The following is a 15,239-nucleotide window of genomic DNA, read 5'->3' on the forward strand; positions in this document are numbered from 1 at the left end:
GGACCGGCCTGATAGTTTTCAGCCGCCCTTTCCTGCTCCAGGCCAGGACCCTTCAGCGTTTCTCAACGCAAGGTATGGTGTCTTCTCAAGGGCGTGGTACCCCTCTGGTGCACCTTCGGGTCCCATGGGTCCTTTGGCTTTCAGCCTGGGAGTTCCTCACTCCTATCCTCCGGCTCCGTTTATGCCTTACATGCCGGCTCCGACGCCGCATTGGCAATTCCCGGCTCCGCCGACGTCGTCGACGCCGATTCCGGCGTCGCCTGCTCCTGATCATCCTCGAGGGCATTCTTCTGTGCCGTCGGATTCGATACCGGCCCCGAACTCGTCGAAGCCGCTGGTGGATCCGGCTGCGAGGCGTGTAAAGGAGAGGTCAAGAAGAGAAGCACAACGCCTTTTGGAGGAGCAGAGTTACTTGGGCTCACAGTCTGATGTTGAAGAAGGTGAACTAGAGGAGAGCTGTTTTGAGGAATTGGCGGATTCAGGGACCCTTGATTTCTCTCCAGAGTGGGAGTTGCCCTCAGGCTCAGGTGCTCCCTCTAAGGATATCCAGCCTTACCATCTGGTTATGAGGAAAGCTGCTGAGTTCTTCAATTGACTCTGCCTACAGTGGAGTCAAGTCTAATCTCCTCACAGAAGTCTTGCATTCACCAAATTCTGTAGTTGAGCCTTTACTTCCATTCAATGATGCCTTGACTGATCCTATTATGGAAGTTTGGAAGAAACCTTTGTCGGCTCCTGCGGTATCAAAGAGTGTTGCAAGGAGGTACAGGGCCGCTCCTGAGGACCCGGCTTTTCTGTCTTCACATCCTTCTCCAGAGAGCCTGGTCATTCAGGCTGCCTGTTCAAAGAAGGGTCTTATTGCCTTTCCTCAGGTTCCTTGTGAGAAGGAAGCAAAGAAACAGGACCAGATGGCAAAAAAGACCTTTTCATCGGCTAGTATGGCCTTAAAGTCAACTAATGCCACATGCCTAATGGGGAGGTATGTGCATGCCCTGGTGGACTCCATGCGTATCCTGGCTCCTAAAATTCCTGACGCAAACCGAAAGGATTTTGAGGAGGTGATTTCTGACACTCAGGCAGCAGCCTGCCAGGTAATCCAATGTGGTCTGGACACTGCTGATTCTGTGGCTCGTATTATGGGCACCGCTGTTGCCACTAGGAGATCAGCCTGGTTGAAGTCATCGGACTTTTCGGCTGATGTTCAGGCGACTCTGCTTGATCTTTCTTTTGATGGCTCAGGACTCTTTGGGAAGAAGGCGGATGCGGCTCTTGAGCGATTCAAGGATTGCAGGGCAACAGCGAAGTCTTTGGGCCTCCAGATCAGGGGCGCTTCTTCCGGCAGAAGGTTCAGGGGTTTTGGTCGCTCCTTTCGGAATTTCCGGCAAGGCCAACAGCAGCAGCAGCAACAGCAGCAGCAGCAAAATTCAGTGTACAGATCGTACAGGGGAAAGCAAAGAGCGCGTCCTCGTGGACGTCAGCCCTCCTCTTCCTCCACCTCTTCCAACCCCCCTGCCGCAGAAAAGCAGCCCTAGATCCGCTATTCAGGATCATGTGGGTCCGGTTGGGGGTCGGCTTACCCATTTTCTACAGGATTGGGAATCGGTTATGACAGATCTTTGGGTTCTCAATCTTGTAGAAAATGGGTATGCCCTTCCCTTTCGGGAATTTCCCCCCTGTTTACCCTCCTTGTCAAGGTTTTTGCACTCAGGAACATCTGTCTCTTCTGCAGGAGGAGGTTCTAACTCTGTTACGAAAGGGTGCGATAGAGGTGGTCCCAGAGCAGGAAAGGGGTCAGGGATGCTACTCCCGGTATTTCCTGATCCCCAAGAAGGATGGCGGGCTTCGTCCAATCCTGGACCTCAGGATCTTGAATCTCTATCTGAAGCAGGAGAAATTCAAGATGCTCACCCTTGTTCAGGTTCTTCAAGCGTTGATGGAAGGAGACTGGATGGTGTCGCTCGACTTACAGGACGCGTATTTTCATATTCCCATCCTGAAGTCGCACAGGAAGTATCTCCGTTTCACGGTTGGGTCGCAGCACTACCAGTTTGCAGTCCTTCCGTTTGGTCTTACTACTGCGCCTCGAGTCTTCACCAAGGTGATGGCAGTGGTGGCAGCTCATCTCAGGAGATCGGGGATACCTGTGTTCCCGTATTTGGACGACTGGCTGATCAAAGCGGAGTCGTCAGAGAAGGTGCTCCATCATCTGTAAGAGACATCTCAGTTGTTGTACAGGTTGGGTTTTTCGATAAATGTACCCAAGTCTCACCTGGTGCCCTCCCAGCGCAACCTGTTCATAGGTGCCGTACTGGACACTACTGTTTGTCGTGCATTCCCTCCTCCTCAAAGGATTCGCGACATACAGGAAATGATTCCTTTGCTTTACCCTGGAGCGGTCGTTCCAGTCCTGAAGGTCCTTCGCCTGCTCGGTCTGATGGCTTCTTGCTTTCTCCTGGTCAACCATGCACGCTGGCACATGAGGGCACTCCAGTGGTGTCTCCGCAGGCAGTGGTATCAGCACAACGGAGATCTCGGGGAGTCGGTGAAGATCTCCAGAGAAACTGCAGCGGATCTGTCTTGGTGGAGCGTGGAAGGCAACCTGTCACAAGGAAAGCCTTTCCATCTACCTCCATCGGTGGCCACGGTGATAACGGATGCATCCACTCTAGGGTGGGGTGCTCATCTGGGGGATCTGGAGGTCAAGGGTCTTTGGTCTCCAGAGGAAAGGTTGCTTCACATCAACCTTCTAGAGTTGCGGGCGATACGTTTGGCGCTCAAGGCCTTCCTCCCTTCCCTTCGCGGTCAGTCGATCCAAGTCCTGATGGACAACACGACCGCGATGTGGTACATCAACAAGCAGGGAGGAGTGGGGTCGCAGTGTCTCTGCAGAGAGGCTCTGCGTCTCTGGTCCTGGGTTCAGGACCATCAGATTTGTCTGATGGCAAATCATCTGGCCGGGGTTCTGAACGTGCGTGCGGACAGTCTCAGTCGGCAGTTCTCTGCCGACCACGAGTGGAGGCTTCATCCGGAGGTGGTTCGTCACGTCTTTTGGACGTGGGGGACTCCTCGGGTGGACCTGTTCGCCACTCGCGAGAATGCTCACTGCCCGTTATTCTGCAGTCTCCAGTATCCGATGCAAGGAGCCTTGGGGGACGCGTTTCAGTTGAGTTGGGGAAGTCAACTCCTTTATGCGTTTCCTCCCATACCCTTGATTCCTCGGGTTCTGAGGAAAATTCGCCAAGACCGGGCCCAAGTTATATTGGTCGCCCCGGATTGGCCAAGAAGGGTGTGGTATACAGATCTACTCCACCTCTCCTCTCACCCGCCGCTCCGTCTCCCTCTCAGGGCAGACCTCCTCTCTCAGATGGAGGGGCAGGTTCTACACCCCCACCTCCAGACATTGCACCTTCATGCCTGGAGATTGAACGGGGCAACCTGATTTCCTATTCTCTCACACCTGATGTGGTGGTTGTCATTTTGTCTGCCAGACGTGACTTCACTAAGACTGTCTATTCTTATAGATGGTCTAGGTTTGTTATTTGGTGTGGTGAGAATGATATTGATCCGTTGAGGGCCCATTTATCAGATGTGCTCCGGTTTGCTCTTTCTTTGGCGCAACAGGGGCTGGCAGTCGCCACAGTTAAGGGCTATCTTTCGGCGCTGTCGGCTTTTATTTGTTTGCCTGATCAGCCCTCTCTTTTTAAGTCACCTGTAGTCTTGAGGTTTTTGAAGGGTCTTGTAAACAAGTTCCCTCCTACTCCTTTTATTGTACCTTAGTGGGACTTGAATCTTGTTCTGACTTTTCTGATAGGCTCTCCCTTTGAGCCTCTGCATAAATGTCCTATGAGGCTTTTAACCTTTAAGGCAGTTTTCCTGGTTGCAATTACCTCGGCAAGGAGGGTGAGTGAGCTTCAAGCTCTAAGTTCCAAGCCCCCGTTCCTGGCCATACATGCTGATCGGATGGTTCTTAGGACCAGGGCTGCTTTTCTCCCTAAGGTGGTGACTCCTTTCCACCTTGGTCAATCCATTACCCTCCCTACCTTTTATCCTCCCCCACACCCTTCCAAGGAGGAGGAGAGGTTGCACCGTCTGGACCCTAAGAGGGCGGTGTCTTTTTATTTGGACAGAACTAAAGACTATCGCTTGGACGATCAACTCTTCATTGGCTTTGCTGGCTGCAAGAAGGGGAGAGCGGTCCATAAAAGAACTTTATCAAGATGGATCGTTCTTTGTATAAAGATCTGCTACTCTTTGGGCGGTAAGGAACCTCCAGAGGGTATTAGGGCTCATTCCACTAGAGCTAAGTCAACTACCTCTGCTTTGGCTAGAGGTGTTCCTGTGGAGGACATTTGTAGGGCGGCAACTTGGTCTTCCCTCCACACTTACGCGAAGCATTACTGCTTGGATACCGAAGTCAGGAGGGACGGCCACTTTGCGCGCTCTGTCCTTCAGGATTTCCTGGTTTAGAAGAGTGGACACCCTCCTCCGGGAGTGGGGACTGCTGTGGGACTCTATTCACAAGGTGAGGAATCCACACGGCAGATGTATCTATCAGAAGAACAAGTTACTTACCTTCGGTAACGCTTTTTCTGGTAGATACTATATCTGCCTGTGGATTCCTCACTGACCCACCCGCCTCCCCGTTGTCCACTCTTCTATACCAGAGTTATTGTACTGTAATGTATATTTATTTTGTTGTCAAGGAAATGTTTCATTTGCTTTCCTGCATTTGCTTTACACTGTGTGTTTTGCCTTGGCTATTGTATGCTGTGTATACTTTGTATATATCTACTGTCATTGGTCCGTCCGTGTGCCTCGATGGCACGGAAAAAAGGCGGAACTGATGTCATCACGCCGGCGTGGGCCTATTGTAGGCGTCGGTGGAGTATGCGGAGTCGCGAGCCGAGCCGTGTCTCTATGACGTCCTATCCACGTCGGCGCGAGGCTACGAAAAAGAATTTCCGAATGTTGCTGGCGCAAGGGGGATATTCACACGGTGAGGAATCCACAGGCAGATATAGTATCTACCAGAAAAAGCGTTACCGAAGGTAAGTAACTTGTTCTTTAATCACAGGGATTTTTATTTCCTTGTGAGAAAGTTCTGCCAGTACAACCCCACCAGTTGTTAGGTTGTTCCCACCCTATTGCCACCATTGATTTAAATTTACTACTGACCTTGCAAGTTAGTTGGTGGTGCTTGCTTTGCAAGGCATCCCTTTTAGGAATTGCCCACTAACTATCCCTTCTAAGCAGATTCAAACACATGTATATTGCAACATACTGATGTAACATTAGATGTAGGTGCACATATTTTCAAGTGCATGTTTTGTGAATGCTTGATGTGTATTTACACTCCTAAAACTAGCCACTTTTGCTGTAAAATCCAATTAACTTTGTGAACAAAGCTATTACATCAGTCCTTTTTGCCAATTATCTGCTCCATGAGATGTAGGAGTATCTGCATAATAAATGTCTGTATTTGTAGAACATTAAAGAGGCTCAGGTCTTATAATGGTTGGAATAAGCCTTCTGCTCCTACATTCCAGTGGTTGGCTTTCTATTTCTCCCTTTTAAATGTAGAACATTCTACCCTCATTGGGCCATATGTTCTAATAGTCTTGTAGCCCTCTGCTCAGGCTATACCGGTTGTTAAAGGCCCTCTCCCTCGTTTTAGGTCCTTGCCTGGTACTCAGGTCTGTAACTCTAGTTCAGAGCCTTCAACAACTGATATAGCCCACAACAGCAGGCTATGACTGTAATATTATATTTGAAGTTGTTTAATTGGAAGCAAACACTTGCTAAAGCATGGTACTAGGTTAGATTACCTCAATGACAGTCCTGCATTAGATTAACAATTTCATTTTAAGAATATATTCTCCAGTAATATCAATGTTTTAAAGAGTCAGTGTCACACATTTTCTTGCTTGTTGTATTTGTTTATTTTCTTTTGTTCAAAAGGTTTCACATACAATACATAACCAACAACAAGATATGGATAGTAGAATGTAAATTAAAACATAAATTCCAACAAAAAATGTTGTGTGCATAGAGAGTGGGGTTAAATTGTCATTTATTAATTCAGTGCCTTTTATGGAGCAGTGTCTGATATTGCAGTAATCTTGTATTCAGAGATTGTTAGTCACTTATGCATTCCTTTTCTCTCCCACCTCAGGGGCCGGAGCCGTCATTCACACTCATTCCAAGTTTGCAGTCATGGCTACTCTCCTCTTTCCAGGAAAGGAGTTCCGTATCACTCACCAGGAAATGATCAAGGGAATCAGGAAAGGGACCACCGGAGGCTACTACAGGTACATGACCCACTGACCCTGCCTGTTTTCAGACAGGCGGTTCCTCCTCTTAGGCGGAGAAGCGAGGCGCCACTGCTCTCAGAGTTGGAAAAAGGAAAGATAAAATGATAATAACATTGTTATTATCATATCATTGTTATTATCATTTTATTTTTCGTAGCTACAGGGCTGGGTTAGGGCTGGGCGGGCTGGTGTTACAGGAGATGGAGTGGGTTTTGCACAATAAATGCCCTTCACTGTTTGGCTGCCTATCTTGGGCCGGCCAAACAGTCAGGCTCACTTAGCATGTTCTCCACCAGGCTGTAATACACAACCTGAGTGGTACATATGCTCTGGCTCCCAGTCCCTGCCTGAGTGCCGAAACACGGCGCTCAGACCAATCACAACGCTGCTGACAGCAGTATTGTGATTGGCTTACGGGAGCCTCTGTGCTTCCTGCTTCTGGGGCTCCTCAGTAAGCACAGCACCGACGGAGGAGAGCCGGCGGCCAGGAGGAGGGAAGTGATTTTCTTTGTTCTATTTTGTTTTTTTAAAACCCCCGTCCCGCCACCCCCTTTCCCTGCAAGCTGCCGCTGGCTGTTCCTGTGGCTCACTCCATGCCATCCTGTTACCTTCTCCATACAGTCTTTCCTTGTCCTCAATGGTGTCTGGGACAATACAGTATCCGAGAGTGGAGTGCGAACAGGGTCAGGAAGGATAGCTGGTCTACCCTTGTCTTTCTGTAAGATAGGGAGCAACAAGCCGGACTAAAAAAACCTGCAGTATTTACGTTTTTTATGATTAATATTGCCCTGTGCTGACAACATTGAACAGATTTTAAAATGCTTTATATTTTATTCTAATTAAACCATCTACTAGGGAATGTTTATTTATAGTGAAAGTAAAATGAACAACCACATAAGACATACAAGAATAGTAATAGGAGGAAGACCGACTGTCTTCTGAATGTAAATAATTGATATTACTCCAAACCTCTTCATATATATATCTTCTCTGAATTTAGAATACATAACAGATTCATATTGAGAAATTTACAGTGACCTTCCAAATAGTCCTAACAGATTTAGATTGCTTAGATTTACTTTGTTTCTAGGTCTGGTTTGTGGGGATAAAACAGATGTTGTATTGAATGCTTTATACTATTATTCCTTTAAACTGCTAAACTCACTCATGTTCTGCAAATCTTTACCACCCACTCCCAAAACAGGTGTGAGATGACCTGTGCAGCTGCTGTTTATCCGGACAGGTATTTGTCAAACTCCAGACTTAACATGTCCCTGCACTGGCTTCTCAAGACAGTGACTGCTACTTTTCATACTTCTTGAGACCATATTTTGCCTCCGTTTGATGTCAGCCGCACATATCATAGCTAGGCCTCCATTCGCAGGAGTTTTTTTCCTGCTCGCGCTCGCCTGCAAGAAGTTCGCAAGTGTGAGCTGCTGCTCAGGTAGAATTCCAACCCGAGCGGCAGGAAGATCAGCGCGAACCAGTTTGCACCGCACTCCGCTGCTTGCCAAACTCTGCTGAGATTTTATGTGCGAACTATACCCAGGCCTAATTATAGCCCTCTACTCTTTAAGCATTGTCCTCAATACCTTCTATGACCTTTATGATCAAACAAACTCATGCACCCTGACATCAGTACCTATTTGCTGCCTGTGTGTATTATTTATATGGTGCAAATTTAGGCAAATACATTGAAACTCTGTACAGGTTAAAAGGCAAAGGTACTATTGGGTGAGTGAATTGAGCAGAAGCTGCGTTCTGAGAGTGGAGGTGGACATTTACTTTGCCTTAATTCAGTATTCTTTAAGGATTTGTGTCCTCAGCTATTACCTGATTTGGGTTGGGCGGTTCTTATGGACACAGGGATGTCTTTCTAGCTTCTTGGTACACAAAGCTCCACAGCTCCAAGCCACTCCTCTTTACTCTACCACCCAAAGTGGTGCCAAAAGCCTTTGCACCACGGTCGGTGCCTAAGGACTCAGAAGGGGTAGGGCATACTCAGCTGAGTGGCAGTTTGAGTCGACAACCCTTATTGGACGAGCAGTCGGAACAGTATATCGACGCCGACACGGGAAGATTAACGCTCTATAAGAGGAAGATTACTTCACAGCCTTTGGAGTCGTTTGTAATCCCTCTGAAAAAGAAGAGGCCAGCGCCAGAAACGCCGGAACTTGTTGAGCGCATTCCTCTGCATCCTGCAAGGAGCCCATCGCCTTCACCCACTTGCTCAGATGGAGAACTAGGTGATCAGGACGAGGAGTATACTTTTCCAGAAAACACAGACCCTGATGAGCAACAAGACTCATGGTTGGCCTCAGGTGATCAAGGGGACCAACAAGCTGTCCATGACCCACAAGCTTTTGGAGCAAAGCCTTCTCCTACAGAAGATTCTGCGGCGTTCAATGCCTTAATTGAGAGGGCAGCTGCAAACCATAAGGTGGAAATGCATGCTGACCCTGTGGACGTTGACTTTCTATTTGACACTTTCTCTGCTGCTGAGAAAACCGTAAAAACACTTCCAATGCTTAAGGGTGTTCTTAAGCATGCCACAGACATTTTCAAGGAAACAACAAGAGCTCGGGTTGTCAACCCTAGAATAGAGAAAAAATACAGGCCGGCACCTGGGGACCCAACTTACATACGGGGCCAGTTGCCTCTGGACTCTTTGGTGGTCTCTAATGCTCGCAAAAGGGCGAACTCACAAACAACAGGTGAAGCTCCTCCCCAGACAAAGAGTCAAAAGTGCTGGAGGCATCGGGGAAAAGGGTGGCAGCGCAGGCAGCAAACATCTGGCGCATATCCAACACACAAGCTCTGCTAGCCAGATACGACAGAGCACACTATGACACCTTAGAGCAGCTTTTACAACACCTTCCAGACGAGTTTAAAGAAGGAGCTGAGATGCTTATCCAAGAAGGCAAGCTCATCTCCAACGCTGCAATTAGATGTGCGCTCGACGTTGCGGATACGGCAGCCAGAGCGGTAAATACTAGTGTGATGTTACGGCGTCAAGCATGGCTCCGCATCTCAGGGTTCAAGCCAGAGATACAGACTGTTATCCTCAACCAGCCCGTTAATCCAGACAGACCGTTTGGCCCTGAGGTGGACTCCACCCTCGAGAAAATTAAAAAAGATACTGAGACAGCGAAATCCATGGGTGCACTTCAGTCTCAGCAATACAGAGGGAGCACTTTTCGTCGCTCAGGCACTCGGGGTGTTACCAGAGGACACTTGGCACAACAGGCGCAATTCAGTAAAAGTGGGGCACAGTCCTCATACACCAAACAGGGTAGAGGAGGTTACAGAGGAAACCACGCCAAGGGCAGAGGCAGAGGCAACAACAGTTCCCGTTCCTCTACCGCCAACAAACAGTGACTTCCTGTCACTGCCCCCCGACCATCCAACACCTGTCGGGGGGAGACTCCAGCAGTTCCTGCCAGTCTGGAAGTCCATCACCACAGACAGGTGGGTAAGGAAACTTATCCAGTTCGGCTATTGTTTGGAGTTAACGTCCACTCCACCCAACATACCCCCAAGACAACGTCCTATGTCGGCAGAGCACTTGCACTAATTGCAGCAAGAGGTTCTTGTGATGCTGCAAAAAGGCGCAATAGAGCTCGTGCCACTGGAGGAACAAGGCACAGGGGTTTATTCCCTGTACTTCTTAATCCCAAAAAAGGACGGCTCACTCAGACCCATTCTGGACCTACGCCCCCTCAACATGTATATTCTTTCAGAACACTTCCACATGTTAACTCTGCAGCAAGTTCTTCCACTGTTAAACCAGGGAGACTTTCACGCAACCTTGGACCTCAAGGATGCTTACTTTCACGTACCACTCCATCCATCCCACAAAAAATACCACCATTCTAAACAGGCATTACCAGTTCAGGGTCCTACCCTTCGGGGTGACCACTGCTCCCAGAGTGTTCACAAAGTGTCTGGCAACGGTGGCGGCGCACCTCGGGAGACAGAACATACATGTCTACCCTTACCTGGACGACTGGCTCGTTCAAGCCAAGTCGGCACAGCAGTGCGCCGCAGACATGTCCCGCACTATTCACCTTCTTCACAGTCTGGGGTTTTCGCTCAACTATCCAAAGTCGCACCTTCAGCCAGCACATGTGCGGCAGTATTTGGGCCCGACTATAAATACTCGGACTGCTAAAGCTCAGCCGAACACAGCGAGGAGCAACAGCATCCAGTCGCTGATTCAAAGATTCAGACCGCAGCACTCACTCCCTGCGAGAGTGTTTATGCAGTTGATAGGCATGATGGCCTCCTGCATCTTCGTAGTCCCGCACGCGAGGTTGCATATGCGTCCGCTTCAGGAATGCTTGGCGCCCCAGTGGACTCGGGCTCAAGGGCAGTTGAAAGACCTAGTGTTGGTAACTGGTCGGGCATACAACTCTCTGCATTGGTGGACTCCACACAACCTTTGCAAGGGCCGACCGTTCCAGGAGCCTGTGCCACAAATAATCCTGACAACGGACGCATCCCTCCAGGGTTGGGGAGCGCATGTACTCCACTACACAGTGCAGGGGCTATGGTCGGTACAGCAGAAGAAGATGCACATCAACTACTTAGGACTGATGGCAATCTTCATGGCACTGAAGTCCTTCAAAGTTTATCTGTGCAACAAGGTCATGTTGATCCGGACGGACAACATGACGACAATGTACTATATCCAAAAGCAGGGAGGCACACACTCTCCACAGTTGTCTCATCTGGCTCAGAGCATGTGGAAGTGGGCCATTCAAAGGAACATCTTCCTCATGGCGGAACACCTCCCGGGCGTGGACAATCGGTTGGCGGATCTGCTCAGCATGCACGAGTGGGAGAAACATCCATCAGTACTCCACCCGTACTTCCAGCAGTGGGGTCATCCAGAGATAGACCTGTTTGCCACAAAAGAGAACGCAAAATGCCCAATCTTCGCCGCCAGGTTCCCACACCCACAGTCGCAGGGCAATGCGATATGGATGAACTGGTCAGGCAAATTTGCGTACGCTTTTCCCCCAGCCCCTCTCATACCGCTGGTGGCACGGAAGCTGCTGCAACACTCGATGACACTCATCCTGGTTGCTCCAACGTGGGCACGCCAGCCTTGGTACACCACGTTTCTGGAACTCTCCGTGGTACCGAATCAAAGGTTGCGCCTCACTCCCAAGCTCTTGACGCAGAACCATGGCGACATTCAGCACCCAGATCCGCAACAGCTGAACCTAGCGATCTGGCTCCTGAGGTCTTAGAGTTTGGCTACCTTAATTTGCCCCCGGAATGCATGGACGTCATCCGGGAGGCAAGAAGGCCAACAACCAGAGCTTGCTATGCGGCAAAATGGAAGTGGTTTGTCATTTACTGTACAAAACATCATATCAACCCGCTACATGCATCCATTCCTAATATCATCTGCTATTTGTTACATCTTTACAAATGTAATCTGGCGTATGCTTCCATTCGGATACACTTATCCGCGATAGCAGCTTATCTCCAAAACAGGCAGCACCTCTCAGTTTTCAGGGTGCCTGCCATCAAAGCATTCCTGGAAGGGCTGAAACGAGTCATCCCCCCCAGGTCCCCACCAGCTCCTGTGTGGAACCTCAATGTGGTCCTCACCAGGTTGATGGGACCACCCTTTGAGCCTCTACATTCCTGTGAGATTCAGTTCTTGACATGGAAAGTGGCTTTTCTCATTGCCATCACGTCGCTACGGCGTGTTTGTGAGCTACAAGCGCTCACGATACAAGAGCCAGAGGCTGCGCACTAACCCTAAGTTTCTCCCTAAGGTGGTGTCGCAGTTTCATGTCAATCAATCCATTGAACTACCCACATTCTTTCAAAACCCTGAAACAGTAGCAGAAAGAATGCTCTGTACTACATTGACAGGACCAAAAGCTTTAGAAAGACACAACAGCTATTTGTTGCCTTCTGAGCCCAGCACAAAGGCAACCCCATTTCCAAGGCAGAAACAGCCAGGAATAGCCAGGTGGATCGTTAAGTGTATTCAGATTTGCTACCACAAGGCTAAGCACACTTTAACGCCCCCCCCCCAGGGCCCACTCCACACGCAAGTTAGGGGCCTCCATGGCTTTCCTGGGTAATATTCCTTTGGAAGATAGTTGTAGAGCAGCCACGTGGATTACTCCATACACCTTTACTAAACACTACTGTGTAGATGTGCATTCCAAACAGCAGGCAGCTGTAGGTCAGGCTGTTCTTAAAACTCTTTTTCAAACTTCTGCAGCCGGCACGGGCGGCCGCCGTTAATGGAGGGACTGCTATGTATTCTATGCACAGATATGAATTTAGCAGCCCACATGCCTCGAACTGAATATGCTACTTACCAGTATGCATCTGTTCTTGGCATGTAGGGCTGCTAACATTCATATCGCCCGCCCTCCTCCCCGGCGCCCGTAGCGGCTGCAGGTAATTTCTTGCATTCAAACATTAGCATGGTCATCATTTACACTATTTCACTCCATCTCTGCACAATGGCTAAAAACAATCTGGGGATAGAGTCGATGCCCATGCGCACTGTAGTCCAGGGGAGGAGCCACCTATCTCGTGATACTTCGAAGACTCTTCCAGGACAACAATGTGCAATCATCCGGACCCAACACTAGGCAGCATATTCACTACAAGATTTTGAATGTTTGTTTCCTCTTCTCAGTGTGCTATTCTGGTGTTAGGCAGATCTGTTTTGCGAGGAGTCTCAAACTCGTACAGAGAAATCAACCTTATCCTCTCTCACCCACCCTGTGTGAAAATGTCTCAGAGGGACATCTCCCCTGAACATACCTGATGAGGATCTCTTTGGGCTCCATGATCCCAGTTCTACCCTAGGCTTGGCATGTAGGCCTACCTTGTCCCATATTACCATCAACTCCTCCCTGTCTGAGACCAGCTGTCCTCATCATCCTCATTGCTGTCATCTTCTGAGGGTGGGGTCCTTGAAGACTATTTGAGGTCCTCATGAGCAGTCTTCCGATTGAGGTCTTCTAAAAGGAGCTGTTGCTGTAGGAGTGGTCAGGAGCACTTATTGCATCTCCTGCTGTACTAGTGCCTCTCTTGTTCCTCCGGCACTGGCCTGTGCTTAGGTGCTCTCTCTCACTATTGTCCTGCCTACTTGGTAGCCCAGAGCTTCCCAGTAGCCCAGAGCTTCCCTTCTGGTGCTGGTTAATATTTTGGTTGGTTTGCATTCTCTTTTACTGCTCATGAATATCCTGAATCTTCCCGATCGATCTAATCAAAGTTCACAGATCTGCAGATATGGAATCTAGCCCCAGATACAAAACCAGCTGTCAGAGTGATTACAAAGGAGCAAAGTTGCCTATATAAGTGCGGTTATTTGCCTCCTCTTTAGTGATACTGGGGGATACCATGTTTTCCCTTTCGCTTAAGTTCAATAAACAAAGGTATTTTTTCACCTCCTCTTGCTCTAAAGTGACACCCAGAGAACTTCTAAAGTAAGGCGACCTGCACATAATAGCTAATGAGATTTGGCAAGAGTCCCACTCTGACCTGGTGGTTTACAGAAAGCAGAGAATCGTTTCAACCTCATCTGGTCTTCAACAGGAGAAACTATTCATTTTTGGCCACCTAAAGTCATTTGCTGTCCCCGCAACAAAATACATTTGACCAGACTGCATTCCATGATAATAAGAAGGTCTGTGAAATGCAAGTACCTTACATTTTTTTAATGTGTAGAAGAACGAGAACGGACTGCCTACAGCTGCTAATCAAGTTCAACTGCTCTCTGTTTTGTGAGACAGTTTCCTAGACATTGGTAGTGGGAAGAACATTTGCTTCACTTCTCACTGTTTGCTCTCATCCACCCCCATCTTCTTGTCTCCCTCGATTTTGAGACTGAGTAGAATAGACTACTTCATGTTAATTTGGACCGCTTTAATATTTTTCTACAGAAGGGGATGCATGCTATGGTCATTCTGACCGAGAGTTGTGCAGCAGGTAGATATATTTTTTTCATGTTTCTCTAGAGCCGCAGTTCTCTTCCAGGGGATCCTCATCAATAGTCATAAGCACTGAATATTCCCGCCCATGTGCGGGACCCCGGAAACAATATAAAAATATATATGTATAAAACACATATATCTCGCTCCACATATATGTATGTACATATATCATTTTTCTCACATCAATGCTGCCCCAAAACTGAGGCTAAACAATGCAAACACATATACATGAACTGCAATTGGTAAGGAATCAAAAAACACATTAGGTCAAAAAACCCTTGAACTATGTGTTTTAATGAGTCAAACCACTCATAAATCCTGAAAATTGCTTATAAATAGACATGGTTAGCCCTCAGGCTGCATTGCAAAGCAATAGCATAGAAAATGAAACCATTTTCACAATAACTGGCACCGTGCCTTTAAGGCAGCCATGACCCCAGGCTTCCCATCATGCCTCAGGGGTGACAGTTAGGTCAGTTGTTCTTTCCGGCTCCTTCAGTCAGGACCCTGGTGAAACAGCTCCTTTTCTTTTTGACTTTCTGTCAAAAAATATTCAACTTTAACTAGAATTTTTGACTTCACTCGACGTCTTTTAGACATAGAGTGCTGCTTAAACAATTTTTGTACTTAAAAAAAGGTATTTTTCATGTCAAAGATGCCTTCTCTCTTTGACAATTGTCCTTCATGTGGAAGGAAGATGGCCAAGACTGACTCTCATCCAGTATGTATCCTGTGCCTACCAGACTCTCATTCCTCTAAAACCTGTGAACACTGCTAGGTTTTAACTTCCAGGACTCTTAAAGATCGGGAGAGGATTAGAGTTTATGGGCTTTCTGAGAGAGGAAGATCTCCCAAGAAGCAGAAAAGTCGGAAGACGCGGTCGACGTCGAGAGAAGCCCCGACTGGTTCACATTCGACGTCGGGATCGGCGTTGGAGAAGCAGGCGTCG

General features: G+C 48.3%; 1 protein-coding gene across 1 annotated transcript in view; it reads left to right on the plus strand.

The window, feature by feature from the left end:
* Positions 1 to 15,239, plus strand: part of LOC147666024 (methylthioribulose-1-phosphate dehydratase-like) — a 266,831-nt gene that overhangs the window by 166,714 nt on the left and 84,878 nt on the right. The window contains exon 13 of the mRNA XM_086949317.1: positions 6,173 to 6,308. Within this exon, the coding sequence (XP_086805443.1) occupies positions 6,173 to 6,308 (136 nt within the window). The remainder of the gene's footprint in view (positions 1 to 6,172; positions 6,309 to 15,239) is intronic.

This window comes from Lissotriton vulgaris, unplaced genomic scaffold (assembly GCF_964263255.1).
Source record: "Lissotriton vulgaris unplaced genomic scaffold, aLisVul1.2 SCAFFOLD_1221, whole genome shotgun sequence".
Lineage (NCBI taxonomy): Eukaryota > Metazoa > Chordata > Amphibia > Caudata > Salamandridae > Lissotriton > Lissotriton vulgaris.